Below are 27,011 nucleotides of genomic sequence, written 5' to 3'. Positions count from 1 at the left end.
CATTAATTGGGCCATCAATAATAATAACAGGTAATAACAGCACTGGTTTACATCTAATGGTTTAAAATAACAGATTCCTTTTAACACTGTGGCAGAGCAGTTGTCAGGTCACCTTTGCACAGATATGTTAGTTTAAAAGGAATATCATTTGCAAGCATGTTTGACCAAAGGACCAGGAGTATCCCTGCTTTGCCGTGGCACAGTAACTTCTCTCTCCTTTTTTCGGCAGAACAGCAAAACAAACCTCAGGGAGCATTGAGTGTGAAAACAAAGGCGGTGGCCAGCCTGCAGCCTTTCCCAGTTTCTGGTCAGCAGCTCTGCCATTAGCATTCCCACACCATACCCCACATCCTAAATGGGTATCCCCTGCCTGTGGATATCCACAGGGCTCACTGGTGGGACAGAGCCCAGGAAATGATGCTCCTGCTCAGGCGCTTGGAAGGAAGAAACTGCGGGGCTGGTTAATGGATGTGCCTCTGCCCAAGGAATTCTGCCTGGAAGGCTCAGTTCTTCCAGCCTCACATCTCCCTGATCCCTTCTCCCATCCACCCCCTGAAAAGGCCCCAGAAGCCACAAAATGAAGCAGGTACCTGCCTGCAGGAGACTGGGGCTTGCCCTGGTATCACACAGCACAACACACCCAGGTCCCCAGTGCTGAGACAGCCCAGGATTTTATATATTTAGTTCAATTAAAGCTTCTCTCCTTCCTAAAGTCAGTGTGCAGCTTAGGGCAGGGGCTGCACGGAAAGCAGGTGGGCAACAGCGAATGTTTTTCCTCTTTTTTCCCTAGAGGACAGGCAGGAAGGATCACCAAAATGAAACATGGGTATCTGCACGATGATCTCAAGGACAGGGTGGGAGAGCTGGGGTGTCTGTGCAGGGCCAGGGGCTGGGTTCGATGATCCCTGTGGGTCCCTTCCAGCTCAGGAGACTCTGTGATCAGAATTAGCTGACTATAAGTTGCCAGCGTTGTGTCCACACATTGAAATTATCTGCAATGCCAAGTATGTTTTCAATCAACAGAACCAAAACCTTGGTTTGGCAAGGTATTGAACTCCTAAATTAGTAGAAGAGGAGGATTTTTGTTGTTTTTAACGCTTGTACAAGCACAAATAAAGGTCCAAGTGCCATGTTGGTTACACTTCACTCCCGCATTGTGTAGTTTTCTGAAGCACAAGGTTTGCTGGCAAACAAAGCCGGGTCCTGGTGTGTTTCCCCTCCCCCAGCAGCCAAAATCCAGAGATGATGAACAGCCTTTTCTCTGTCCCCCTCCCGACCTGTGATTCGGGTGGTGATTGTGGTGTGGGTGTAGAAACCCACAGACAGGACACAAACAATCAAGCCCAGAAGATGTTATTTGTGTTGATGGCAACTTCACACAAGGAGGAACGCAGCCAGCTCCCACTGCCAGGTTTATATGGATAACAATCACACCCCACTCCTTCTCCACGTGCTGTATGTAAAAATGGGAAAGCAGAGGGCAGGACTATATGCAACATTAAAAGTCCCATTGATTAAAACATCCCGAAACATTTCAGCTTCAAATTCAGTCTCAGCTGAGCTCCTAAACAACTTCCAGCTCCGCTACCTGCCTTTTGAGTTCACGCTGCAGGATGGCTTGGCTTTGCACGGTGGCTATGCCAGAGTATCAGAAACTCCATCAAAACTTATATTCATGAGATTTTTAGCTGTGAGTGGCAAACCCAAGCTCAAAGAAACATCTTAGTTATCACCAAATACTTTAATCACAGAATCCTGGAATGGTTTGGGTTGGAAGAGACCTTAAAGATCATCTAGTTCCAACTGCCACGGGCAGGGACACCTACACATTCCCATAAAGCTGATCCCTGAGCACATGGGAAGGCAAAGCAAAATGTGTTGGCACCTGCTTGGTTCCCAGTTTGTCATCTCAGGGGCTGCTGACAACTCAGTTTCCTCCTGTAACACAACCCTTTAACCTCGGTGCAGCTGCCAAGCAAGGACCCCACTTCCCAATACAGTGAGGTGCTGCCACCTGACCTATTTCTGCACTAACAACACCAACAGCCAAAGCTGTGGCTCAGTCCATGTCACAGCACAAACATCACCACTCTTTGGCCCATACACTTAAAGTAGGTACCAACTTTCAGCTATTTAGCCAATCTGACCCTATTTAGGTAAAAACTTGGCACTGAATAACCATTTCTCTTCTTTCCTGCTCATTACAGATTAATAAACAGACCTCCTCCTTTCAGGTGTAGATGCAGAGGGCCCTTCAGTCCTTTCCCTTTTTCTTTTTTATTGAAATAACTGCAGCTCTTGTACCTGAGAGGATTCGCACCGAGTTGTTCAGGGTGACAGGCCATCCATCCTTGAGCCACGTTATTGCTGGCAAGGGAATTCCTGAGGCCTCACAAACCAGGGAGATGGGATTCTTCTCCACAACGCTGATGTTCTCAGGCATCTGCAGGTAACCAGCAATACTTGGGGGAACTACAGAAAAAAGCAAAGAAAAGTCACACTTCACAACAAGTCAAAATTAATTGTGCTCACAAAACATAACTATAATTCACTGAAGCCAAGTTAGGCTTGGCACGTGAGGAGCTACAGAACAGAGACATTCAATGTTACATAAAATTAATATTTCTTACTGTGTAGTGACATGGAAATAATAAACTTAAATTCTATCTATCACCTTTATTTTATGGCTTAAAAGCAAATAACAGTTATAGCAGTCCTGTCCAGCCTACACTAATTATAATTCCCAGTATCAAATGACATACTGGGGAAAATTCCTACACTGACGGAATTATGACAGAATCTCCTCATGGAAAGAACAACCCCCTATTAAAATAACTACCACAAATTAATCTTTAGCTTTTCTTTGCTAGGAATAAGAACATTTTCACTTTGGAAGCAGCTCTACAGTTCATACTTCAGAACATAAGGCCTGGGGTCAAGAATTCACCAATATCCTCCAGCACTGAAGAGGTTTGAAGTTTCTCTTTACTACCCAAAAGTTTGATAATACAGCAAATACTCAAAACAAAGAATAAAACTGGTAAGTAATTTTGGCCTCTTGTTTTTAATAATAAGAACTCCTGTGCTCAGAGTAAAACATGAATATTCAATGTCTGATGAAATGCAAAAGGTCACCTGCAAAAGCATTACAGGTGCTGTAAGATAATGTGATGTTCTGACCAATGCCACCAGTCCAATTTGATGAGTTATAGCTGGAAGTACAATTTTAAAGTGTTCTGATTGTGTAAAATCAGAGAACCTGATACTTAGATCCCTGTGATCCTGGCTGTCCCCAGGTAATACCCCTCTGGTAGTGGTCACTAGCAGGGTGGTCTTGGTCAAACCTTAATTTGTCTCCCACAGTTAAACATCTTCCACCACAACACTCACCCCAGTATCATATAAAATCGTAGCAGATCGTGATTACCTCGGGAGATGAAGCAAATGGGGGTAGGTTGATCTTAACAGAGAGAGTGGTAAGATTTTAAAATATTCAGGAATTACAAAATTGGATTTGGATTTTTGTAACAGTGCCTTTGAAACTGCACCAGTGGCCCGCGAGTGGAACTGCCCCCCTGCAACAGATGCACTGAGCTGCACGGCTGTTGTTGGGACACCCTGGGGTGGGTGCAGCTGTCCCTGTGGCCCCGCCCCTGGCACAGGCTCACCGTGCACACTGAGGTGGTACTTGCTGTCGGCCAGCCCGGCCGCGTTGGAGGCCACGCAGAGGTAGTGGCCGGTGTCGGCCAGCCGGGCTCGCGGCAGCCGCAGGACGCGGCCCCCACGCAGGAGCAGCACGTCCCCGCCATCAGCCAGGGGCCTCCCGTCCTTCAGCCACCTCAGCGCCGGCTCGGGGACGCCCTGCGCCTCGCACTCCAGCGACACTTCACCTCCCTGCACCACCACCACTTCTGCTGCCTGCGGGCCGCTGTTCAGGATGGTCGGGCGAACTGTGGGAGAACAAACGCAGCACAGGGTCAACAGGAACCAACACCTGAGCGTCTTCACCTGCTCCTGAACGGAATAACAAGCGGGTCTGCCCAATCAGCACGGCCAAGAACACACAAATAATCTCCTCTCCCCTCCTTCCACCCCAGAAGAAAGAAACGATTTTTTAAAATGTTAACCTGCAATTCTAAAAATGCAAACAGGAAGAAAACTTAAATCAAAAACAACAGCCCCAAATGCTGTCAACCCCTACTGATTTGAGGAGATTTTCTTTTTCATGGGATTGTTTCAAAATACCTCCTTCTGTTCCTGACCAAAATACAGTAAAATCTAAGGGAACAAAGGGAAATCTGAGTTCAGCTAGTTGCCATCACTGCTGCAGTTTGGACACAAGAAACGTCGTGCTACCTAAAAGGTTACAGCCCTGGAATCATGCACTTGCAACAGGGATACGCAATGTCTTGGTCACGCTCTGAGTCCAGATTGCCAAAATTTTAATTACTTAACATTCTTCTTGACTACCCATAAATGGTCCCACAGCCAGCCCTCAGTCTCTGAAAACACTGCAGCTCAACATCCCTGCACTGACCACACTTCCACAACATTATTGCAGAACTGGCAAATATGATCAGGATTTTCCTGGTACTTACTGTACACCTGCAGGTCGTACTCCTTCTGGGCACTCCCAGCAACATTTGAAGCAATGCAGGTGTAAGATGCAGCATCAGACTTGTCAGCAATAGCAATCTGGAGCTGCCTGCCCCCAGACAGCACCCGCACCCTTCCTGACAGCTCCGGCAGCAGGGAAGAGCCTGCAAGACACCTTCTCTCAGATCCAACCACAGAAAAGGGTAAGGACCAAATGTGTCATGTGCTGTCAAGTCCACTGGCTCATTTCAAAAGGACTGAACTGCAGAGTTGCCCATTTTACAGTTGCTCTGTCAGAGTTTTCCCAGACAGCAGGAACTTCACCCAGGCAGATTCCAAGGACTGCTCGTGTTAACGGCGGACTCCACAGCCCAGAGCATCCTGAGCTAAAGCACAACTCACTCACCTCCACTGAGCACAAAGTTCAGCACTTTCAATACAGTGTAACTCCTTTTTCAGTCCAGAATTGTCTCACTCAGCACAGCCAAATGCCTAGAAACATGTGATTTAGTTTTCACCCCACTTGTGTGTGTGTGTGTGTGTGTGTGTGTGTCACACAGGGCATGTGCACAGCTTTCTGCCCAGGAAATCCTCGAGAAATGTGACAACAAAATACCATCACATTCTCTGAGCAGATTTTTCAGTCCTGGAGACCTCGCATCTCCAGGACTGAATGAATCATCTCTCCAAATTCAAGGGGTCTTGCTGACAGAAGGAATGCACCTGACACGGATAATTCTTACAAGATCAAGCTTCATTTCCCTCTTGTGTATTTAAAATCTTCTCTACGAAGTGCACCAAATGTCAAATGTGCTGACAAATCTACTACTCCTCCTTTCTAACTGCTTTTCCAGGCTTTCCTACAGCTTTAAGTCTCCTTCCTGCCACTGAAGTGTACAGGTGCTGGTCTTGCAATGAACTGCTAGAAAGTATCATACAATCCTTTTTAGCTTCCAAGAGACAGGGTTTAAAAAGAACTTGATAAATTTCATTTTCTCTGAAAACATTATGCACTAGAAAAAGTGTTTTGTAATTACAATCTGTTCTTTCCAGGAGGCAAAATTAATTAAAGTATAGATATACACCTCACTGAAATGTGCAGTCTAAATAAACACAGATCTAGGCAAGATTGATTAATAACAAAAGAATTACCACACTAAAAGAGTACAACACCTTATTTTGTTTTATATTCTGTCTCCAGAAGTGTCCATGTTTAAAAGAACACGGTAAAAAAACTGCTTTTGTCTAGCAATTCATAAAAAGGTGTTTGGCAATGTTACCTTAACCCCTACAGCAAAAAGGTGTGTAGACTGCTCATGGATGGGATGAGAGAAAGGGTTCAGTAAAGCCCCAAGCAATTACAACTCGATGCATTTTGTCACTTGGCAGGACACCCTGGCTGCAATTTAAAAACAACTGAGAGAATCTGTCTGTTGTGCAGTGGATCACAGGGCAGGGACCCTCAACTCCACGGGGCTTCCCAGTGAGTCCCAGCCCTGCTGCCTGGGATCACAAACAAGTCTTACAATCTCAGAATGGTTCAGGTCCGAAGGGACCTCAAAGATCACGTATTTCCACCACCTTGCTGCTGTCCTGCCGCCCCGGGGTAAAGAAATACATGGAGAGAGGTTAAACCCTTCCCAGTCCATTTCTGTGTCAGTTCAGGAATCTCTGCACTGTGCTTCTCTTGCACTCCTTCAGAAACAGTGACACCTAATCCAAGCAGAGGTGAGTTAGAGAGAAGGGAATAATCTGCTACTGGAGTTCATTTTACTCCACATCAGCACCGTGTAGATCCCTGCATGTTTTAGCTCCTCAGAACGCACCATCCAAAATGTGCACAAGTGAAAAAGAATAACCCTCAGGTCAGAATTATCCCACTGGCTTTATAAAACAGACAATGGACAGTTACCCACCATTCTTTTTCCAGGTGAGACTGGGTGGTGGGATGCCACTGGACTCACAGATCAGGTTTATCAAGCTCCCTTCAGTGACCGTGAGCTGAGAGCTGTCATCTGAGCCAGAAATACTTGGGGACACTGCAAAGAAATGCCAAGCAATTGCAGCATTAGAAACAGCACCTTATCAGCCAGCAGTAAACCCCACATGACCCTCCCCAAAAACCGTCCCATTCAGCTCTGAAGCACTGCTCCTGGTGACAGTGCAAACCAGGCCCTGGTAGGGAATATACCCTTGGGAATGACTACATCCATCCTTCCAGCTTCCAGGGTCTGCTGCACGCACAGGCTTTATTTTGGGCTGACTTTGAATGGGCTCCACTGAACAAAGCTGGTCTGGGGAATTATGTCCACTGACTCCAACTCTGAGAGCCTGGCTCAGCCAGGAACCTACAGAGATCATCACTAGACTTTTAAAATTCACACTGTGGTTCTCCTTGGAAGTTTTCCTGCATCAGCACACTGCCTGCCACATCCAAGGTATGGACCCCATCCCTCTGAACACCCTCCTGCAGCACAGGGACAGCTTTGCTCCACAGCTCTGGGACTCTAAAGCAGTTGCAGATAAAAGGGACCACTGTTTTCACTCTGATGCCTTCTAGAAATGAGGGCACCACTTCCATCAGATGATAATAGTAGAGACTAAAAAAAAGAGGTTCACACACACAGCAAATGCTATGTGCTTCAGCATGGGAAAAGGGCAGGGTGCTGCAATATCCACGCCTAATTTAAATGCCATGAATGGTTATTTTTAATCAATAATGACAGAATTTAATTCTGTTCTAAAAATTGTGATTTTACTGTTACAAGCCCTGTTAGATAATTTTAGCTGTGTTTTCAGAGCAAGAAATTGACATATAATAGCAAAAAAGAGATATTTCAATTTGCATGTGCGGAGAAAATTATGGTGCAGGAAAAAAAACTTCAAAAATCAATTATTAAAATAATGTCCTAAGTCACATTCATCACAGAGTCACAGAAAAACGTAACTAAAGCTATCTTTATGATTCAGCACTGATAACCTTGCAGAGCAAACAAATCTAGGTAGGGCAGCTTTCATTTATCTGAAAGTGCACGCTTCAGCATTTAAAGGAGTGGAAATTGGTAGGTTACTTTAACTGGCATTAAAGCTATGGACACAAACCCACAGTTGGTTATCACAGAGTGGTTTGGGTTGGAAGGAAACGTAAAGATCATCTCATTCCAACCCCCTGCCGTGGGCAGGGATGCCATTCAATAGCTACAGCTCTAACTATTCGTGCATGCAGACCCAGCCCAACAAAGGCCTAGGAAGTAGCTGCTATTAATTTAGAACTAAATTAAAGCAATTTGAAAAATGTGAAGCACTTCCTTGGGCCTGTTCAAGTACAGCAAATACAACAACATCTCCCTGCAGGAGCCTCAGTAATCGAGTGCTGATGAACTGCAGAGGACTTTGGTGTCTCACATCACAATTTGAATAAGTCTTACCCCAAATATTGACATTATAGTTCTTCTCAGTTTTCCCAGCAACATTTGTGGCTTGGCAGGTGTACCGGCCCGTGTCCTGTACCTGGGCTCCTTCGATCTGGGGGGAAAGGAAAACCTGCAGTTCTTTCCTTACATCCTTACATGGGAAACTCGCAGGATAGGGGGTTCAGGGTTCAATTTTATTGTTACATCTGTCTCCCTGAACATTAATAACAGAGCATTAGTGCAGCCCAGTCTGTGCCCAGACAGGCAGGTCTCCCTCCCTCCTCACGCGGGAGTCTCTCTTCCCCGAGAGCCCAAGGCTGTCCCATCTCAGTGGTGCCCAGTGCCCCCACAGTGGGTGCAGCCCCCAGGAAGGCCCCCCAGCCTGCCCAGCGTACCTTGAGCACACTGCCATCCTCAGAGAGGCTCAGCCCTGGTTTCCTCAGCAGGGGCTGCCCGTCCTTGAGCCAGCTGAGCACGGGCGGGGGGACGGCGTTGCTCCGGCACAGCAGCTCCAGGGCCTGGCTCACCAGCACCGACACGTTCTGCTCCTCACCCATGATGTCTGGGGGCACTGCAGCAATGCAATCGCACAACTGGTCAGCTGGAAAAGCCCTCTGACATCCTCCACTCCAACCGCCCCCCAGCACTGCCCAGGCCACCACTGACCCCTGTCCCCAAGGGCCACAGCCACAGGGCTTTGAAATCCTTCCAGGGATGGGGACTCCCCCACTGCCCCGGGCAGCTGTGCCAGGGTCTGAGCACCCTTTCCATGAAGAAATTTGTCCTAATAGCCAACCTGAAATGTTCTTGGTGCCACTTGAGGCCATTTCCTCTTGTCCTATCACAAAGGACCTTTCAACGTTGAAGGTTTCCCCAAGTAAACATAATATGGAGTTAACGGGCTTCAATTAGCAAAAATAACAGTTACTACCTTTCTGACACACAACTGAAGTCTCCTTTATATCGCAAAAAGCATAAGAATAATGTTTTTACTTACAGAATATCCTCCACACAAGACACACACTAGGGAGGTATCAGCTACAGAGAAATATAGATAAGCCAGGACTAGCTAAAAAACCCACCTTGAAACATAGCTAGAAAGGAAAATCCCCAATATACAAAGGATGAGGAATGCATTCCTGCTAAAAGAAAAAGAGCTGCTGAGTGAAAAGGTTCACGAGATAATAATCAGCCCCAGAAGCTGAAAACGTGTTGAGCTGGTCCTGACAGTGCCAAGAAGGATAGTTGGCCCTAAGGAGAAATCTGACTTACAGAAGAATGTTGTCCAGAGACGGTCAAATGCAGATGGCAGAATGAGAACTTAGGTGGTTGGCAAGCAAATGAACGGGTTACTGACCTAATCATCAAGTCATAAGCTACAGTTAGTTTGTCTATCTGCTTTGTGTGGGATCTGCTAATTATTGCAGTTGTTGGCACTGAGCACCGTATTTAGATTTGTCCTGTACTTTCAGTGATAACCTCATTATTATACTGTTATTTCCCAATTATACAGTAGAAAAATCAGTTTTTGGAATGAAGTTTTCTGTGTAGAAGTAAAAACAACCCCGAACCACTGGACACTTAAGTGGAAGCCCATTAGCTTTTCTTGAACAGTGACAGGATTTAAGAAAACACATTTTTTCTTTCCCATTTTTAAATTTTGTGTTTCCACAAAAAGAAAAACAAAGCAACTGAGAACCTGGAACAGCAAGTAAGCAATTTGCCATGGGGAAAGTGTTCATGGTTGGAGTCGAAAAGAAGGCGGAGGAAATACTGCCCCCAGAAAGTTGACCAGGGCCAAATATAAGAACCTTTATTGTCACATTTTCTTTGCTTTTCAGTTTGGCAATTCCTCCAGACATTGTAGGTCTGACTGCACAAAACCTGGGGCTAAGAAGGGACTGTGTGTGAGAACAGCCCAGGCTTCCCTGTGAACCCAAGTGACTGGGATCACAAGGAGCCCCAGAGTGGGACCCTCTGGAGATGCCCTGGAAAAGCCCGCTGACAACAAAGCTTTGTGTTCCTTGCCCAGGAAGTTCTGAGCAGAGCTGCTGATTTCACAGCTTGGAAATAATTTAGGGAAAAGCCTGGTCCCTGTGGATAAGAAACAGAGTAACTGAAAAGAAATCTGTTTATCTTTCTTTCTCTGTAGAACTCACAAAAGCCCAGATTCTTCAGGAGTGCTGTGGAACTGGCAGCTGGAAGTTGATCTGTTCCTGCAGAAGGCAAATTTGTTTCCAAAGACTTTTCCACCAATTACTTTTCCTCTCTGCTAAATGAATTGAAACGTGTTCAAAAGGAAACTGAGTTTATGAAGCAGAGAGATACAGACACTAGAGCATTTATTTCTGAAGGAACAGGGTTTAAAATTAATCTAATTATGCTCATGGTAACTGTAAGTTACCCAAATTGTTCCAGCTCCTGGCTCAGCACACCACACATTTCCAACCAACACAGCTCCAACTGCATTCCAAAATATTTTCCTCCTGTGGTTTCTTAATTAGATTGCCCTTGTGAGGCAAGTCTGAAGAGCGATATTGCTTTTTGGTGACAGCCTCACTCAAGCTGGCCCTGCAGCTGAGCTCAACCCTGGCCAGCATTTAATACAACACTAATTTTAAACATACACCACTCCTATCTAACTCTTTTCATTTCATCTGGCTAAAATGGACAGAGCTTCCAGCATATAAAAGAGGAATGATAAATATATCTGTACCATACTGCACAGACATACACACCTGTCCTTAAACTCCAAGGGAGGCCTTGATACTCCTTGTTCTGGACATAAAATGTTCCAGTCTAGGCTAACCTGGTTCGCTTGCCATGGCACGGTCCTGGATTTCTGAACTGCCCCTTGCAGATGCAAAAGTCACCATGATTTAGGAGTATCCTAACCAAGGAAGACAATTTTGAAAGCCAAACTCAAAGCCAAATAACCCCTGACTTAGAAAACATCCAGACTTCTAACTCTCCTTGCAAGGTTTTCCAGACTCATGCTCGGCATTGCCACGACACTGGAGATGGGCACAGTCCACCCAGTTCTCTCTCCACTGCCCCACTGAAAGCAGAAGCAAAACCCCAAAGGTGCTGCAATTCCAAAACTCCCTCTCCACATCTGGTACTGTAAAATGTCTAAAACAAATGGCAGATCATTGTTCATCCTCATTTCACTGGTGTCCAAAGTCATTGAGCTGGCCAAGGAAACTCAAAACTTGCCACAGCCAACCTCCCTGGCAGCCCCCCGGCATCACTCGTGCAGTAGGTCAGGCTCTTCGTGACCTGCACAGCACAACAAGCTCTAGGAACACAATACACCGTGACCTGAGCCCCTTCCACTACCTGAGGGGCTCTAAGAGAGCTGAGATGGACTGGGGACAAGGAAATGGAGTGACAGGACAAGGGGGAATGGCTTCCCACTGCCACAGGACAGGGTCAGATGGGATATGGGGAAGGAATCCCTCCCTGGGAGGGTGGGCAGGCACTGGCACAGGTTGCCCAGAGAAGCTGTGGCTGCCCCTGGATCCCTGGAAGTGTCCCAGGCCAGGTTGGACAGGACTTGGAGTAACCTGGGCTGGTGGAAGGTGTCCCTGCCCAGGGCAGGGGTGGCACTGGGTGAGATTTGAAGTGCATTCCAACCCAAAGCATTCTGGGATTCCACGAATATGAAAAGGCATCTTACGCAAGTCACAAACAAATCAGGATAAAACTTACTCAAGTTACAAGAAAGCACAGAATTACAGAATGTCCTGAGCTGGAAGGGACCCACAGGGATCATCAAAGTCCAATTCCTGGCCCTGCACAGACACCCCAACAATCCCACCATGTGCCTGAGAACCTTGACCAAATCAGAAAGGAGGAGGAATTTATATGAGTTCAGGCAATGAGATTTCAGAATTAACTTACTGACACAATCTGGAAAACTGACCAAGTACAAAAGATTTATTTTCTTCTCCTTGACAGAGACCAAGCTGACTGGTTGTGCCCAACACAGCTCAAGGTAGTGTCACTATTAGCAGTAAAAAAGTCCCCACCATTTAGGCAGGCAGAGCAAGGCTTGAAGATGGGATGGGAACTGCAGAGCTGGATGGGGAACTCACAGTTACTCATTCTGCTGCAATAAAGACCACTAAGTTCTGGCCAAAATAATATCTTTCACCTGGCAGATCTACATGTTTTTTACACAAACATGTATTTTCTCCTATCATTTGTAAATGAGATTCTATGTATTCAACTTGTAAATTCACTACTGCAATTATATTTCTTCAAGGACAGACAGCAGGCTGCACCTGCAGGCTTTAATACACAGGGACCTACATGCACATATATATTTTTACTCCCATGCACACACCCCTCCTCCTTGGTTCACCTTCCATCAGGGGTTGGGACCATTTGTACTCGGTGTGCTCAAGGTCTGGGCCCTGGAGTGTTCAGTGAAAGCTCCTGAACAGTTCTCCTGGCAGACCCTTTGCCAGACACTCACCCAGCACCCGGAGCTCGGTGTCTCTCTGGCTCTCGCCCGCGGCATTGACGGCCACACACGTATAGGTCCCCGTGTCACTGATCTGAGCATGGGGCAGGGCCAGCACCCGGCCCCCAGACAGCACCTGCAACACGTTCAGGACACACCTCAGTCCCCCTTGTTCACATTTCACACTATGAGCTTTCATTTCAAAATTAAATAATTAAATACCTGTATTACCATTGCTTCCCACCATCTCCCTGCTCCCCACACTCTTCCCTCCACCCAGCATTCTGTTTTGATCCAGACTCGCAGCAGCAGAATTCCAACCTCAGGCACGTCCCTAGGGGACTCCTGGCATGCCAATGTTTGCAGGATCTGGACATCCCTCCCTCTCCCCAGCTTCAAACGTTCTGTCACACCTTTAGCCTGTGCCCTGAGCTGTCCCCACAGAACACATATTTCCCCTCTTCCCTTGCAGATCATCAAAATCAGCTTTAGAAAAGCAACCACGCTCTCTGCTTTGAGCTCTGGAATATCTCCTTATATCAAAGGTTGGGGGGTTTCTGAATTACCATAGTATGTAATGAACTATGACGTGATCTTGAGCTCCACAGATCTCTTCAGCAGAGGAATAGGGTCCAATTTCCTCTCCTTGCCAGTAAGTGGAAAATTTGTTGATGCAAACTCTTCATCAGTATGAAATCAGTTAGAAGGACCACTTTATTTCAATATATCTATATCTTCCACTTCACACAGTAATTACTGGAGCTAAACTCACACCAATAACCCAGAGTAAGAGGCCTTCTACTTCCATTCCAAATCCTCCAACTTATTCTCTTCCATTACACTTCCAAGCCTCCTCCCACAGGAGGGAACAGCACAGAGACAGCACGATCTGAACCCAGTACCTGGAGTCCGTTGCTGAAGCTGGACACAGGGCTGCCATCCTTGAGCCATGTCAGGATGGGGGCAGGGATGCCTCTGGCTTCACACTCCAGCCTCACCAGATTATTGACCACCACTGTCACCGAGTCACTGCTGCCAGAGATTGATGGGGGGACTGAAAAAAACAAACAGAAAAAGAAGCTGTAACAGCTCCTTAAGAGTGTAAATCACAGTGAAATTCAATGTGCTGCCTACTTTTGGCCATTATTTCTCTTCTCTCATGTTACTCCTGCTGAACTCTTGTTATTCCTTTGCTCTGTGCCAAATCCTGCTCTTCCCTTTCACAAGCAAGCACATAACTCCGGTGGACCTACTGTGAGCAAGGTACGTGGGACTGGGCCTGCTGCCCAGAGGACAGCTGGGAAACCCAGGAACCACCACTCAAAGTCAGAAAATATTCCCTCTAACTTCTCTGATATTCCATTTAGACCTTGTGAAAGGCATTAGGAGTGGTGGGGATTAAAGAAAGGTTTGCCATGTAAACTACATAAAGCAAGACCATACACAGAGTGATAAATTGGCCTTGCAGAGCACATGGGAACAGTTACCAGCTCAAACTGGATAACATCTGCCTGTCTGATGACACCAAACATCTTAATGGAACATCTCTAAACACTTATTCCAGGCACACAGGCCAGCAAATGTTGTAGGGCTGTGTCAGAAAGGGAGACCAGAAGCATTAAGAAAAGGAAGATGTTTCTTTTGTTGAGAAAAATCAAACCAATTTTATTTGCTCCTACCACTAATAACTTGATGATAAAACTTCAACGTCAGTATCAGTGCAAAACTTAATATATGAAGTCACTTCAGGAAAGGAATGAGAATGGTGGGAGCTACTCATACACACCCTCTGTGAGGGGAAGAAACAGGTATAAAATTCTGTCCTGAAAACAAGATTCATTAATATGCAGCAATCTCTAACAGTCTGTAACTCAGGCTGTGGCTGCCCCATCCCTGGAAGTGTCCAAGACTAGGTTGGAGAGGGCCTGGAGCAACCTGGGCTAGTGAAAGGTGTCCCTGCCCATGGCAGGGGCTGGGATGAGATGAGCTTGAAGATCCCCTCCAAACTAAACCATTCCGTGATTCTCCCTACTCTTACACACACTTCAGTAACAGCAGAAAGGGCAGAAAAAAAGCACAAGATTTTATAATCTTTATAACCTTTTTTCCCCACACACATGCACACAGTTCCTCTAATGCAGTGCAGTAGCACTCATTGTTCTCAAAAGCCTGAGAAAGTTACAGTGGGGAAAGAGAAGTGAAAAAAATTCATCCAATGAAATCATATGAATGTACTAAACCGGAATACCACCTGCTTCCTTCAGCTGGCCTGCCTGGTTTCGTTTAATGCTAAGCCTGCAGTATCAAGCATTGTTTTTAATGCCAAAAACAGATGTGATAACACTATTAACAACAGAAATCACTGAATAAGACCAAGTAATAAATAACGACCAAGGAAGGTGCTCATTCCCAATGCCAAGTGCCACAGGGAAATCCAGAGCAGCTTTTCTGTAAATGCAGCCCAACTTTCTCAGCATTTCTGAGTCTGTTCTCTTCAAGTAGTCATTGCTTCCACTAGAAAGAGGGAAAAACCTCAAGCTTCCTCTTCTCAAACTCATAAATTCCAACTAAGCTGGATGACAACCCTGTTGATGGTAAATTCCAGCAGCTCCCCACGTGTGAGCCTGGCAGGACACAAGCTCAGTTAAGCAGGTTCACGGACAGGAGTTTGGGTTTCCTTTGATGCAATTAGTTCTGCCTGCAAGTGCACGTATCGTGCCCTACAATTCTGTGCCTTAGTCAGAAAGTATCAGTTCCCTAGAAAACTCTGGACATATCCACTGAAATTCTGCCACCCATCAAAAGACACACAGACACTGGGGGTTATTCTTCATTTAGCTGGAATAACGACCTCAGCTCTAAGTGCTTTCTGCGAATTAATCACTGGGTGGGGTTAACTGCCTTTGACCATGTGGTGAGCCATCAGTTTCTCCCCTGATGGTCATTAATTCAACGGAAATGCACTGCCCAGCTCATTAATTAACATTAATAGGAACTATATACACTGTGTGCATCTCAGCACTGTGCCAAATTTGGGCCACAGTTCTGCATGGAAGACTCCTACAGAAAATCAGCTACAGGCATATGCATGTATCAAAGATAAGAATTTGGATTATAGCCACATCCAAAAACCACAGAAATCAGTGGAAAAGCTCCAATTTGGTTTTTGCTCAGGTGTCTCATGTCTGCAAACACCCACACTTTCACTTCATCTTCCTACACACAGGACATTTTTCTTTAAAGCTCTTGGATTATGAAAGAGCATTTCATCTGTGTCCTTTATCTACTGTGAGCTTCAAAGTCATCTACAACAAACCCTAACCATTGCCAGGTCCTGCAAATTGCTGAAGTGGTCCCTTAAATAAAAGACCTGTTCCAAAAATGGTGTCTCTGCTCATTCTTCCTAGAAATATCTTCCATTTGCACATTTTCCAAATTCAAAACACCTATTTATAATGTCACTGATTAAAAAAAAGAGTGAAGAACATGGAATGACAGGACACAGGGAATGGCTTCCCACTGCCACAGGGCAGGGTCAGATGGGGAAGGGATTGTGCTCTGTGAGGGTGGGCAGGCCCTGGCACAGGGTGCCCAGAGAAGCTGTGGCTGCCCCTGCATCCCTGGGAGTGTCCCAGGCCAGGTTGGACAGGGCTTGGAGCAACCTGGGCTGGTGGAAGGTGTCCCTGCCCAGGGCAGGGGTGGAACTGGATGAGCTTTAAGGTCCCTCCCAAACCATTCCATCATGATGGGATGAGTGACACCAAGTCTGCTGAGCAGACTTGCAGCCTGAGGAGACCAAAGGCAGTGCACGTACGTGTTACTCGCACATGTCACGACACATGACAAGAAGAAACGGCCTCGAGTTGTGCCAGGGAAGGTTTAGACCGATAGTAGGACAAACACCCTCAGAGGAAGGGCGGTCAGGCACTGGCAGGGGCTGCCCAGGGCAGAGGTGGAGGGATGGCAGAGCCCCGTGGCTGTGGGTGACGGCTGGCCTCGGCAGCACGGGGGGAATGGTTGCACCGGGCACTGTCAGCGGGCTTTTCCCAGGCCAGGAGCCAGCATTCCCCAGCTCACACTCACCATGCACCTGCAGGCTGTAGAGCAGCTCGGCAGAGCCCGCGGTGTTGGTGGCCAGGCACCTGTAGAGCCCCGAGTCGGAGATCTGGGCGGCCTCGATGAGCAGGGCCCGGCCACGGCCCCTCCCGGCAGCCACGCCCAGGGCACGGCCGTCCTTGGACCACGAGATGGCTGCAGAAAAGGCACGGACACGGACACGTTACGGTGGGGCCGGGCAGCTGCCACCTTCCCCTCAGACACCAGCCTTCGCAACCCAGGAGCACGACCCATCGGCGTTAATGACAGCCAAAAGCAGCTACAATGAGGAAACGGGCAACACCGGTGCAAAATACCAACAATCCCCCCCCGAATTCACCAGCATTCCCGACACGATCATCCACACGCATCAGATATTTAAGGAAATTTTTTACCTTCAGGACATTTTATCTCACAAACCAAATCATAGGGGATTTACTCAACTCATACCAAGGTCAAGAGCTGCTGTTTAAAAACACACAGTAACATGAAGGTGTCCCTGCCCAATGGCAGGGGGTGGAACAAGATGAGCTTTAAGGTCCCTTCAAGCCCAAACCATTCGAGGATCCTACAATATATATCATTTTTTAACCTTTTACCCTAAGTTACCCTAACATTAAACTCAACCACCTGCGACAAAGAATCAACGTGTAAGCAACCAAATCAAAGTTCAATTGGCATGCTGAAAAAAAAGTTAAAATAAAGAGCAGGAATCTGGAGAATGGGCCACGGAGGATTCATGGTACCACTACTCAGTAGATGAAATTACCACTTACTAATTATTTGTAATACACAAGGTTATTTGGGGAAAGAGCTGCATTCAGAATTTGTTCTGGTCTCACTCATAAACAAGACTGCACAGGGCTCCTCCCTTTTTTAGTGGAATGCTGTGCTATCACTTTTCTTTGCTAATGTTATTCCTTGACACTACGATGGGTCATCACAGCATACCAGAGGTGACCAAAGTATTCTTATTACGTAAATCATCTGAAATCCATAATTTTAATTGTCTGTTCTAAAATAATTGTCAATTTGGAGAGAAAAAGGAGAAGAAATTAAAAAGAGTGTAAAACAGATCTAAAATCCCAATGTTTTTCCATTTTACTTACACCTCAATATTTTCAAACTTTGTTTTATACAAGAATAAATTATTATAGAAAACAATACTTTGCTGTGAATTAATTCTCAAAAAGGCAGAAAAGGTGAACCTGGATGTTCACCTGAAATGTAATAACACCTTTCTTCTGAAAATGTTGCTGTCATCAGCACAAGAATAGATTGCTGTATCAGATAAGCTCTTAGTAACTATTCCTCCAGTTTTGCTGTACAATAATTAATATAGAAAATTGTTCCCACAGTAACATGGTATTTTTTTATCTAATCAGAAGAAGGTGGGAGCAAAAACACACTCTAAAAAAGGTCCTTGACATGCCCACACTTGACATGCTCAATGCACCAGGTACTTTAGGTCTGCTCTGCACTGTCAAATATTTGGCTGACAGAAGATAAAAGGGGAGGTGTTTAAAGCTGATTCCAGATGTTCCCCGAGGTGCACATGGATACCTGGCAGAGGGTTCCCAGAAGCTTTGCATTCAAGATGGATTGGATTGTTCATCACCACTGTTTCATTTAACATCTTTCCTGCATCTTCCAGACTGGGTGGTTCTGGGGAAAGACAGAGGCAGCAAGTTTTCATTAATTCAGCCACCCAGCCAGCACAAAGTCATCTGCCCTTGGACAAACTCTGGGCTATGAGTTGCACAAGCCTCAGTTGCTGGATGATCAAGGAATTGCTCCAGGAAGTTCATCCTTGAAATGGGGATATTCTCTAACTATGCAACTTCATTAGTGGTAAGAGGAATGAAACATTATTTTTGTTACTTCTAATTTTCTTTGGGAAAATTTGGGCTTAAAACAGAGTTGCAAGGAATGGGTGCACAACACAGAACAGCAATTCTTTATTGTGGCAGGAATATCCCACTTCAACTGAGTGTTGTACACAGCTTTTACCTCACTAACGTTTAGAAATCTGCACCATGTCAGAAACACCAGATAATGACACTTTGAACATGAAGACTGACAGCAAAAAGAGACACTTCTGACACGGGGCCGACACTCAAATTATCTGTGATGCAATTATCACAGTCTAAGATGAGCGTGGTTTCTCTTTCTAAGTCCCATCCACGGAGACTCTGCAGCTTCTCCCCATTTCAGTTGAACATCTTCCAAATACTGACTTGGTTTGGCAGTAAGAGTCAGCATAATTATAATCTGTGAGTAGTTTGCCATGGTCCATCCTACACCTCCTGAGGATTCCCACACCTCCTTTGAGGATTGGATCACATCAAGAATGCAGATGATGATTTCTGAGCCAAACATACGTAAATCATGGTAAGAGCATTTATTAAACTCACATGCAAACAACAGCTTCTCAAGTTTCCCTGATTCCTTTTATACTGTTGTTAGCTGCAAAAGATAATTCCCTTTAAACAGACTGAAAAATCCCCTCACAAGAGAATGTTTCTTTCTCAGAAAAGTCAGTCCTGTAAAAATTTCCCATTGCAGGGCCATGGGGAATATCAATGTCCACAGAAAATTTGGATGAAATTAATAATGCCAATGGTGGTACATCATATATTGCCTCAGAAACAGAGTACCCTTCTGAGGAGTAAGTGGCAATGTGTTTGGCTTTTTGGGATACCTCTGAACAGCAGTTACCTGGAAAGGCAATTCATTCATTTATTTCTGGGCCCTTGGTACCACAGGAGAGAGGCCAGATCCTAAGAAAGAGAGCTTTTGGCCTTGCTCCTTACTAATGGAGTGGGACAGAGAAAGAAAACTGAAAGGGGGATGTGCAGAGACAACACAAAAGCCAGAGCAAAGGGTATCAGGTGCCAGAGCTGCCCAAAGCAGCCCGGGTAAGGCACTGTCAAGAGAGAGAGAGAGAGACGTTACCGTGCACGTGGAGCCGAAAGTGTTGTTGGGCCTCTCCAGCAGCGTTGGTGGCCACACAGGTGTACTGGGCAGCATCCTGGGGAAGGGCCCTGCCCACCTGCAGAGCACGGCCTGAGGACTCCAGCTGTACCAAAAACAGAGCCACATGGACACACCGGCCCAGGAAGAGCCACTTCATGCCAGGGCAGAGCGCACACTGACACGGAGCAGCGCCAGGGTCGGCTTCCTCTAACCCAGGGAAGGGTTGTCTGGGAGTTCAGAGACTTCAGTGTTCCTGGGACATCAGCATCAGGAGCTGCACAAGTGTAAGGAGACCCATTCGGCAGCAGGGCAGGCAAGCAAAGTGCAGAGGAGACTGCAGGCAAGAGATCAAAAGCTGCTGCAGCCCACAGTAAATCAAAGCCACGGCGAGCAATCAACCCCCTGGAGCATGGCAGCACTGGGAAGGGCTCTGCATGGAAAGGTAGGATCTCACCGTCAGAAGAGAATTACAGGCAGCTGCTGCAACAGCAGCAATCATAGAACAGCTCATCTAATGCCACCTCACAGGGACAAGTGGGCCACCTCACAACCAGCAGACAGCCACACCTTGAAAGGTTCACGTAGCACCGGAAGGAGCCAGATGCTGAATTTCCAGCCCTGCACTGCTCTGATATGAGGTGTCTAATGGGATTCAGTCTACTAAACCCAGCTATAACCAGAGATACCATCCTGGGCAGGTAAAAGACCCCTTCTTCTCCAAGGTGGATCTTTAGCATCTTTATATCACAGCGTGAGGGAAGCACCAGGAAAAGAAGCACTACCATTGTAACTATCTTTCATGGTTTGGATCCCATAAAAGAGTCATGCTTACTCTGAGATTTCCTCTGGCTGTGTTTACTGGTTGTCCATCTTTTAACCAGGTTATGGAAGGGCTGGGAATGCCACTGGCTATGCACTTGCAGTGTCACAGGCTTGTGGATCACAACAGCTCTCTCGGAAGGCCCAGTTAATTTGATGGTTGGAGGAACTGCAAGAAGTACCAGAAACAAAAATGAAGTGTCATTTGAACATGTACATTTAAATATATAGAAACAATACCCCACAGGTAAGTGCAGCTCTATTTCTACTTCTAGATCAGGACAACCTGCTCTAGTGGGAGGTGTCCCTGCCCATGGCAGGGGGTGGGGATGAGATGGACTTTAAGGTCTCTTCCAACCCAAACTATTCTATGATTCTACTTCATCTAATCTCATCTACAATTTTTCAGCCCACTAACACAAATAAGCATTTACAGGAGATTTGAGCACCTTCTTGCCAGGAATTTAAAATAAAAGTAGTCTGCTGCTTCCCCCCTTGAGTAACCTACCATGCACTGTAACATCAAATTCCTTCCCATGTTCTCCTGCCTTATTTGCAGCCATACATTTATAGCGGCCCGTGTCTGACACTTCAGCTTGAGAGATGACAAGTTTCTGTCCCTTTGATAAGATCGTGAGCCCAGCTCCCTCTTCAACTGGATGACCGTCTTTCAACCACCTGTCAAAGAGAAAGTTCAGTCTCAGATCTCTGTGAAAGAAAGATCTACAACGCTCCTGAAATATGTACAACTCTATTAAACAGAACAGCTCAGTAACTCAATTTGCATTTCCAGGAAGTTTGGAGATGTCATATTCCACTTTCCTGAGTGCTATGGACCAAAATGGTTTATCAGAAGGGAGTATTGGGGAACAGGCACTAAAGAAGACATCAGAAAGGTGACAGCAGGTACCACCAGAGGGAGAGAGAAATCTCCAAAGCAAAAGCAACCCCAGGTGGCAGAACAAAAGTGCTCAGCTGCATTAGCATGGGAATGAGAGTCCTATCTGCTCTTGTTATCTATGCCCATCTTCAGGATGTGGATATTGGCACAACAAACCAAACTCATGTAAAATAAAATCCTGATGCTGCCCAGTGAGTGTTGTCTTCAGCGGAGTCAGGAGTTTGTCCTCTGCTCATGAACCATCACCAAACAATTGGTGATGGTTCATAAAGCTCAATTCCACACTCCCCTAACCAAGCAGCAGATTTATTTTCTACTGTCACACACGTGCTCTTACATGATAGTTGGTGAGGGTGTCCCTGTTGCTGTACAATCCAGCTCCAAAGGGTTGTGGAGAATCACAGTGTAGTCCAAGAGCTCATCCCCACCTTCCACAAATGGTGGGACTGTAAGAGAGAAAATCCACAAGCAGAAACATTTAAGCATCTGAAATATCATGAAAGTCTCTCTCAAATAGCAATGTTAAAGACACACTGATTCATTAAGAACCTCAGTTCCTTTTTGAAGGGAAACATTTACCCAGTAATATTTTGTGGCTTCAAATCACTCTTCTCAATTTTTTTTACTGTTTCCCATTTGGTTGTTTTTCCCAGACTCTGCCAGAACAACCTTACGAATGGGTGGCGATGGGGGGCCTTTCAGCACTCCCTGCCAGCAGAAGGAGGGAACAAAGGTGCAGAGGAACCTTTTCCAGGTCCTTCTTCACCGTGTCTCATCCCCTCTGGGAAGGGAGCACTGCCACACAGCTCCTCATAGCTCCTCCACTGACCAAGACCAGTGAGATACACCTGGAGCAGCAGAACAGGTGCTCTACTCCTGCATTCAGTACTATGTTCTCGAAGAGAGCAACTCAAAGCCTAAGTATCAGTTCATTACAGCTCATAAATAACCCCTTCCACGTCAGGAGAAGGTGATTCATGTTTTTGTACAATTCATTTACGTCAGGACAGTCAGTAAGGACTGCTGAGATGCAAACTGTGGTAAAAGATTCAAGGGATACAGAAGGAAAAGCATTTTTTCAAGAGAAGGTTCAAAATTTGCACAACACAACTCAAATTCAGAGAAAGGTGTCCTCTCCCAGAGACCACTACTCCGTGATATTTTTACAGATACCCTTGGGGATCTATGATTTTCTTCTATGAAGGCAAGATAGCAGGATTTTTAGGGCTTACTGAGAATAATATTTACCAACCACACGCAAAATAATCCTTCAAGAACTAACCTGAAAGTCTTCAAACTGTCCCGTGACCCTGGAGAGCAGTGCAGTGCTCAGGTTCAACTGAATATGGAGCCTGCTAACTGATCTGTCATATATCAACACCAACAGAAGTACAAACACTGGGGGGTTTGGAATCTGTCCACATCAGGGTTATGGGAATGTGATAAATCAGTAGTTGTGCTGCTCACACACCTAAGATTTCAACTTCATACTTGATCTCTTGCTCCCCAGCTATGCTTGTGGCCACACACCAGTACTGGCCCCGGTCGGCCTCGCCGGCGTTGAGGATCTCCAGCCTCCTCCCTCCAGCCAGGACACGGAGCCTGGCGCTGGCCTGCACGGGAACCCCCTCCTTCAGCCAGGTCAGGAGAGGGGCAGGGTTGCCAGCAGCATTACACTCCAACGTCAGGGAATTCCCAGCAATCACCTGCCTGCTCTGGGCTGTGTTAGCATCGCCCTCGATCACTGGAGGGACTGGAAAAAGAGAAAAATACATTGCAAGCCATTAATTCTGTAGCCAGAAAATGGATCAAGAGCAAATGGGTTGGTTCTTCCCCGACTTTGGTTCCATAAGCCATTATGTCACACAGGATTTCATGGGAGAACTTGCTGCTGGGGCGGGACAAGGCAAAAGAAAACAGAGAATTCCAATTATTTACTTCAGTATTTTATATATATATATATATATATATACACACACTTCAGTTGTATAACACAGGATCTGCAGGACTTTGAAGGACTTAAAAGAGCATTCTAAAGATCGCCTACACACTGAGTATTCCAGGTAAGTATTGTTCAGCATACAGATGGGAGTTGGAGAACGGATACATGGAGAAGAAATAGTGTAGCAGAAGAAGATGTGGTACCAAGGCTAGTGAAGGGACTTTGGACAAGGGCGTGGAGGGATAGAACAAGGGATGATGGCTTTGAACTGACAGAGAGTAGGTTTAGATTAGATACAAGGAAGAAATTCCTCCTCTGTGAGGGTGGGCAAGCCCTGGCACAGGGTGCCCAGAGAAGCTGTGGCTGCCCTAGCCCTAGAAGTGTCCCTGGCCAGGTTGGATGGGGCTTGGAGCAACCTGGGCTGGTGGGAGGTGTCCCTGCCCATGGCAGGGGATGGAACTGCAGGATGTTTAAGGTGCCTTCCAACCCAACCCGTGGCAGGATTCCATGAAGCAAGGACTCGTTTGCAACTCCCACAAAGCAGAGGGTCTAAATCTCCCTGTCCATGGCCCTGCTCAGAGAGGCCAGCCTTCAAAGCCAACCCCTACCAGGCTGCAGAGGCAGCAGCGCTCTCCCAGCACAGCTGTCCCCAAACACTCAGCTCAGGAGCTGTCCCTCACCGTACACATCCACGTGGAACACCTTCTCGGCCGCCCCGGCCACGCTGCTCACGCGACACGTGTACCTGGCAGAGTCCGACACCCGGGCACGGGGGATCTGCAGGAACTGCCCCCTGTCCACGTACAGAGCCTGGGGGCTGGAGATAACGGGGTGCCCGTCCTTGTACCAGGTAATGGTGGGGACGGGGATCCCCCTGGCCTCGCATTCCAGGTTGATGAGGTTGTTGAGCAGCGCTGACACCTCTGTGGTGACATTCCCTCCTTTAATACTGGGAGGGACTGTTTCAAAAGACAAAACAGCAGCATTAAAGCCTTGGGTTACAAAGATGTGCAGATTTAAATGAAACATCAGAATGCTGTAAGAATACAATATTTTAGTCAGAATTCCCACCCTTCCTGCTGTATTTTGGTTGGTTTTTTCCTCAGCAGAGCAGATCCCAGAATCACAATCACAGAATCACTGAGGGTGGAAAAGACCTCTGATATCATCAAGTCCAGCCTGTGACCCAACCCCACCTTGTCACCCAGCCCATGGCACTCAGTGCCACATCCAGCCCCTGCTTAAACACCTCCAGGGACGGTGACTCCACCCCCTCCCTGGGCAGCCCATTCCAATGGCTGAGCACTCTCTCTGTGAAGAACTTCTTCCTGATGTACAACCTAAAACTCCCCTGTGCCCTCTTGTCCCACTGCTGGTTGCCTGGGAAAAGAGATTTATCACCTGTACAGCTCCCCAAGGCACACAGGGTAGAAAGCACAAAGAGAACACAACGAAAAGGGTCACCAGGCTCCAAACTGTGCCAGGTTAGGGCCTCCATGCATCCTGCAATGCCTCTGGACACCCCTCTTCCCTGTCTCCAAGGGGTAAAGAAAGAGCAATCCCTGTATCCCTTGGGAGGTGCATCCTCCCAGCAAGGAACTTGCCATTAAAAATACCACATACACCCAAGAGCCTCAACAACTGCAGTGGGAACTACTCAGGGCTCCAAACTTCTGAGAATGAAGTCACTTTGAGACTAAATATGAACTTAACAGTCTTGTTTTATGCTCCTATTTTTGAAACTTTTTGGCCCACAGTCATTTCCCCTGCTTGCTGGGCAGCAGGACTCAGATATTTCTAGCAAACAAGCTCTGGTGTAAATCAGCCAATATAAAGAGTCCGTAAATCTCTGCAGAAGTAATAAAAACAGAGTGCAATTGGCAATGAGTAAATTTATGACTGCTGAGAGTACCAGACACATCTGGCAGACACATTGACTCCTGTGCTGCCAAACATGCTCAGTACATCCACAGATTCCACTGACTTCCACAGTGATCACTGAAAACCCCACTGCAGAAATGTAAAGCAAAGTGTCTGTGGATGGATCTGCACCTGAGATGGGCCTTGCAGATTATCAAACCGCAATGAAACGTTCTATTAATTAAACACTTTTTGCTGCCAAAAAACCTAAATTGATAAAACATGCTGAAACAAACCCAGTCCAAAGGCAAATGCATTTCTCTATCAGTAAATGCTGATAGAGAATCCATGGAAATGGGGAATGGTTTTAACATGGTGTTTTGGGAAAATATTAAAGTCAAAAGAAAGGCTAAACTGCTAAAACAAAGTAATAATGAGCAAGAATTAGCAAATAGGCCGCTCACTTACTCTGTGGGCTTCTGTTTGTCCAGCCAGGATTAATGAGAAATTTAAAAGTAAAGAGGTGTTCCAATCTACTATCACAAGTTCACCTCTCTTGCCTGAAGAATCTGAAGTACATCTACTCATCTGTGAGATTTTTATTGGGGGGCTTTTTAATCCTCCCATCTCCCAACAGCCACAATCACCTGCACGTCATGCCAGCCTTTCCTTTGTTCCTGCTGCACAAAGGCTTGCCCGTGACTGGTGTACAGGCAGTGTGCTGGGGCCGCTCCACACCTCAGCAGTGCCCCAGGTGAGGGAAATAATGCATATCAAGATCACACAATCACACACAATGTTAGAAGCAAATCCACTGCAGGTGAGGACTTAAAGGGCTCCCGGATTCAAATCCTTACCCTTCACACTCTGGGCACAAGAGGGACAATGCACAGACACACTTCTGCACTTGCATCCCCCTCATTTCTGCTCACTCAGTTTTCAGGGCTGACTTGGCTTTCATACATTCTTTGTCCTCCAAATTGAAAACCTCTTCCTCTTTGAAGGCCTTCCTTCAAAAGCCTCCTCTTCTTCCTTCCCTGAATCTTTGCCCTCCCTTGCTCCCGACTGACGAGGTTAACGTGGTTCCCTCACGCTCACGGGTTTCTTCTCTTGGAGCAGATGACACACCGCATTACCTGAACGTCATCTGTAATATTCTTCTTCAAACACTATTTAGGTCTGGCTCTTACTGGTTTTGCACTTTGTTTTATACTTTTGCACTGACTTTAACTTATTCTTGGCTGAATTTACTCCTAACACTAAGTAAGGGAAAAGAGGACAAGTATTTTTAAATAAAAATCTTCTAATTCAATTTCTTCTTCTTAAGGCAGATCAAAATTCAGTTGAAACTAATTAATAGCTGGATTTGAAAAAGCCTGTCAAGATTTTTGTCTCTCAACAGTTAGAAAAGTATAAAAAGCTCAAAATCATCACTTAAAGGCCAAGCCTGCAAAGACTGCACCCATACTTGACTTGATATGTATAAATGCTCCAAAAAGATTGCTTTGTCAACAGATGAATATTAAGTTATGCTTGTTTCGGTAAAGTTTCTTTTTTGAATGGGTTTACTCAGACAAATACGAATTAAGGATGTGATCCTGAAAAATTTGTGTGTATCTGAGCATCTCCATTCAAAAATGAAACCTTACAAGTAAAATGAAAGGATCTTCCAGGGCCAGGCATTCCGGAAACTCACCATGGACAATGAGCTTGACCTCCTTGACTTGTTTGCCAGCAGTGTTGGTGGCACTGCACTGGTAGCGACCCTTGTCACCCCTTCGAACACTCTTGATGTGCAGAACTTGATCTCTGTCCAGAAGCTCAACATTGGGATCACCCAGAAACAAGGGCCTGAAATAGAGAGTGTTTTGCTTCCCACAACTCTGACCCCATCCTTTCAGCACTAATTTAAACTGACAGTAAGATGAAAAGGTCCTTTAG

At 46.1% G+C, this 27,011-nt stretch overlaps 1 protein-coding gene across 1 annotated transcript in view; it reads right to left on the bottom strand.

Moving 5' to 3' along the window:
* Positions 1-27,011, bottom strand: part of HMCN1 (hemicentin 1) — a 157,914-nt gene that overhangs the window by 59,047 nt on the left and 71,856 nt on the right. Inside the window, 18 exon segments of the mRNA XM_050306823.1 lie at positions 2,305-2,472; positions 3,669-3,950; positions 4,599-4,760; positions 6,513-6,635; positions 8,025-8,121; positions 8,405-8,580; positions 12,490-12,613; positions 13,380-13,531; positions 16,561-16,728; positions 18,136-18,237; positions 19,528-19,651; positions 20,381-20,464; positions 20,466-20,536; positions 20,876-21,045; positions 21,606-21,714; positions 22,740-23,021; positions 23,891-24,169; positions 26,767-26,921. Of these exon segments, the coding sequence (XP_050162780.1) occupies positions 2,305-2,472; positions 3,669-3,950; positions 4,599-4,760; positions 6,513-6,635; positions 8,025-8,121; positions 8,405-8,580; positions 12,490-12,613; positions 13,380-13,531; positions 16,561-16,728; positions 18,136-18,237; positions 19,528-19,651; positions 20,381-20,464; positions 20,466-20,536; positions 20,876-21,045; positions 21,606-21,714; positions 22,740-23,021; positions 23,891-24,169; positions 26,767-26,921 (2,828 nt within the window).

Source organism: Myiozetetes cayanensis, unplaced genomic scaffold (assembly GCF_022539395.1).
Source record: "Myiozetetes cayanensis isolate MyiCay16 unplaced genomic scaffold, myiCay2020 scf12, whole genome shotgun sequence".
In the NCBI taxonomy this organism is placed as follows: domain Eukaryota; kingdom Metazoa; phylum Chordata; class Aves; order Passeriformes; family Tyrannidae; genus Myiozetetes; species Myiozetetes cayanensis.
Note: the sequence above shows the minus strand (reverse complement) of the source record. Positions and strands in the feature narration are given on the sequence as shown.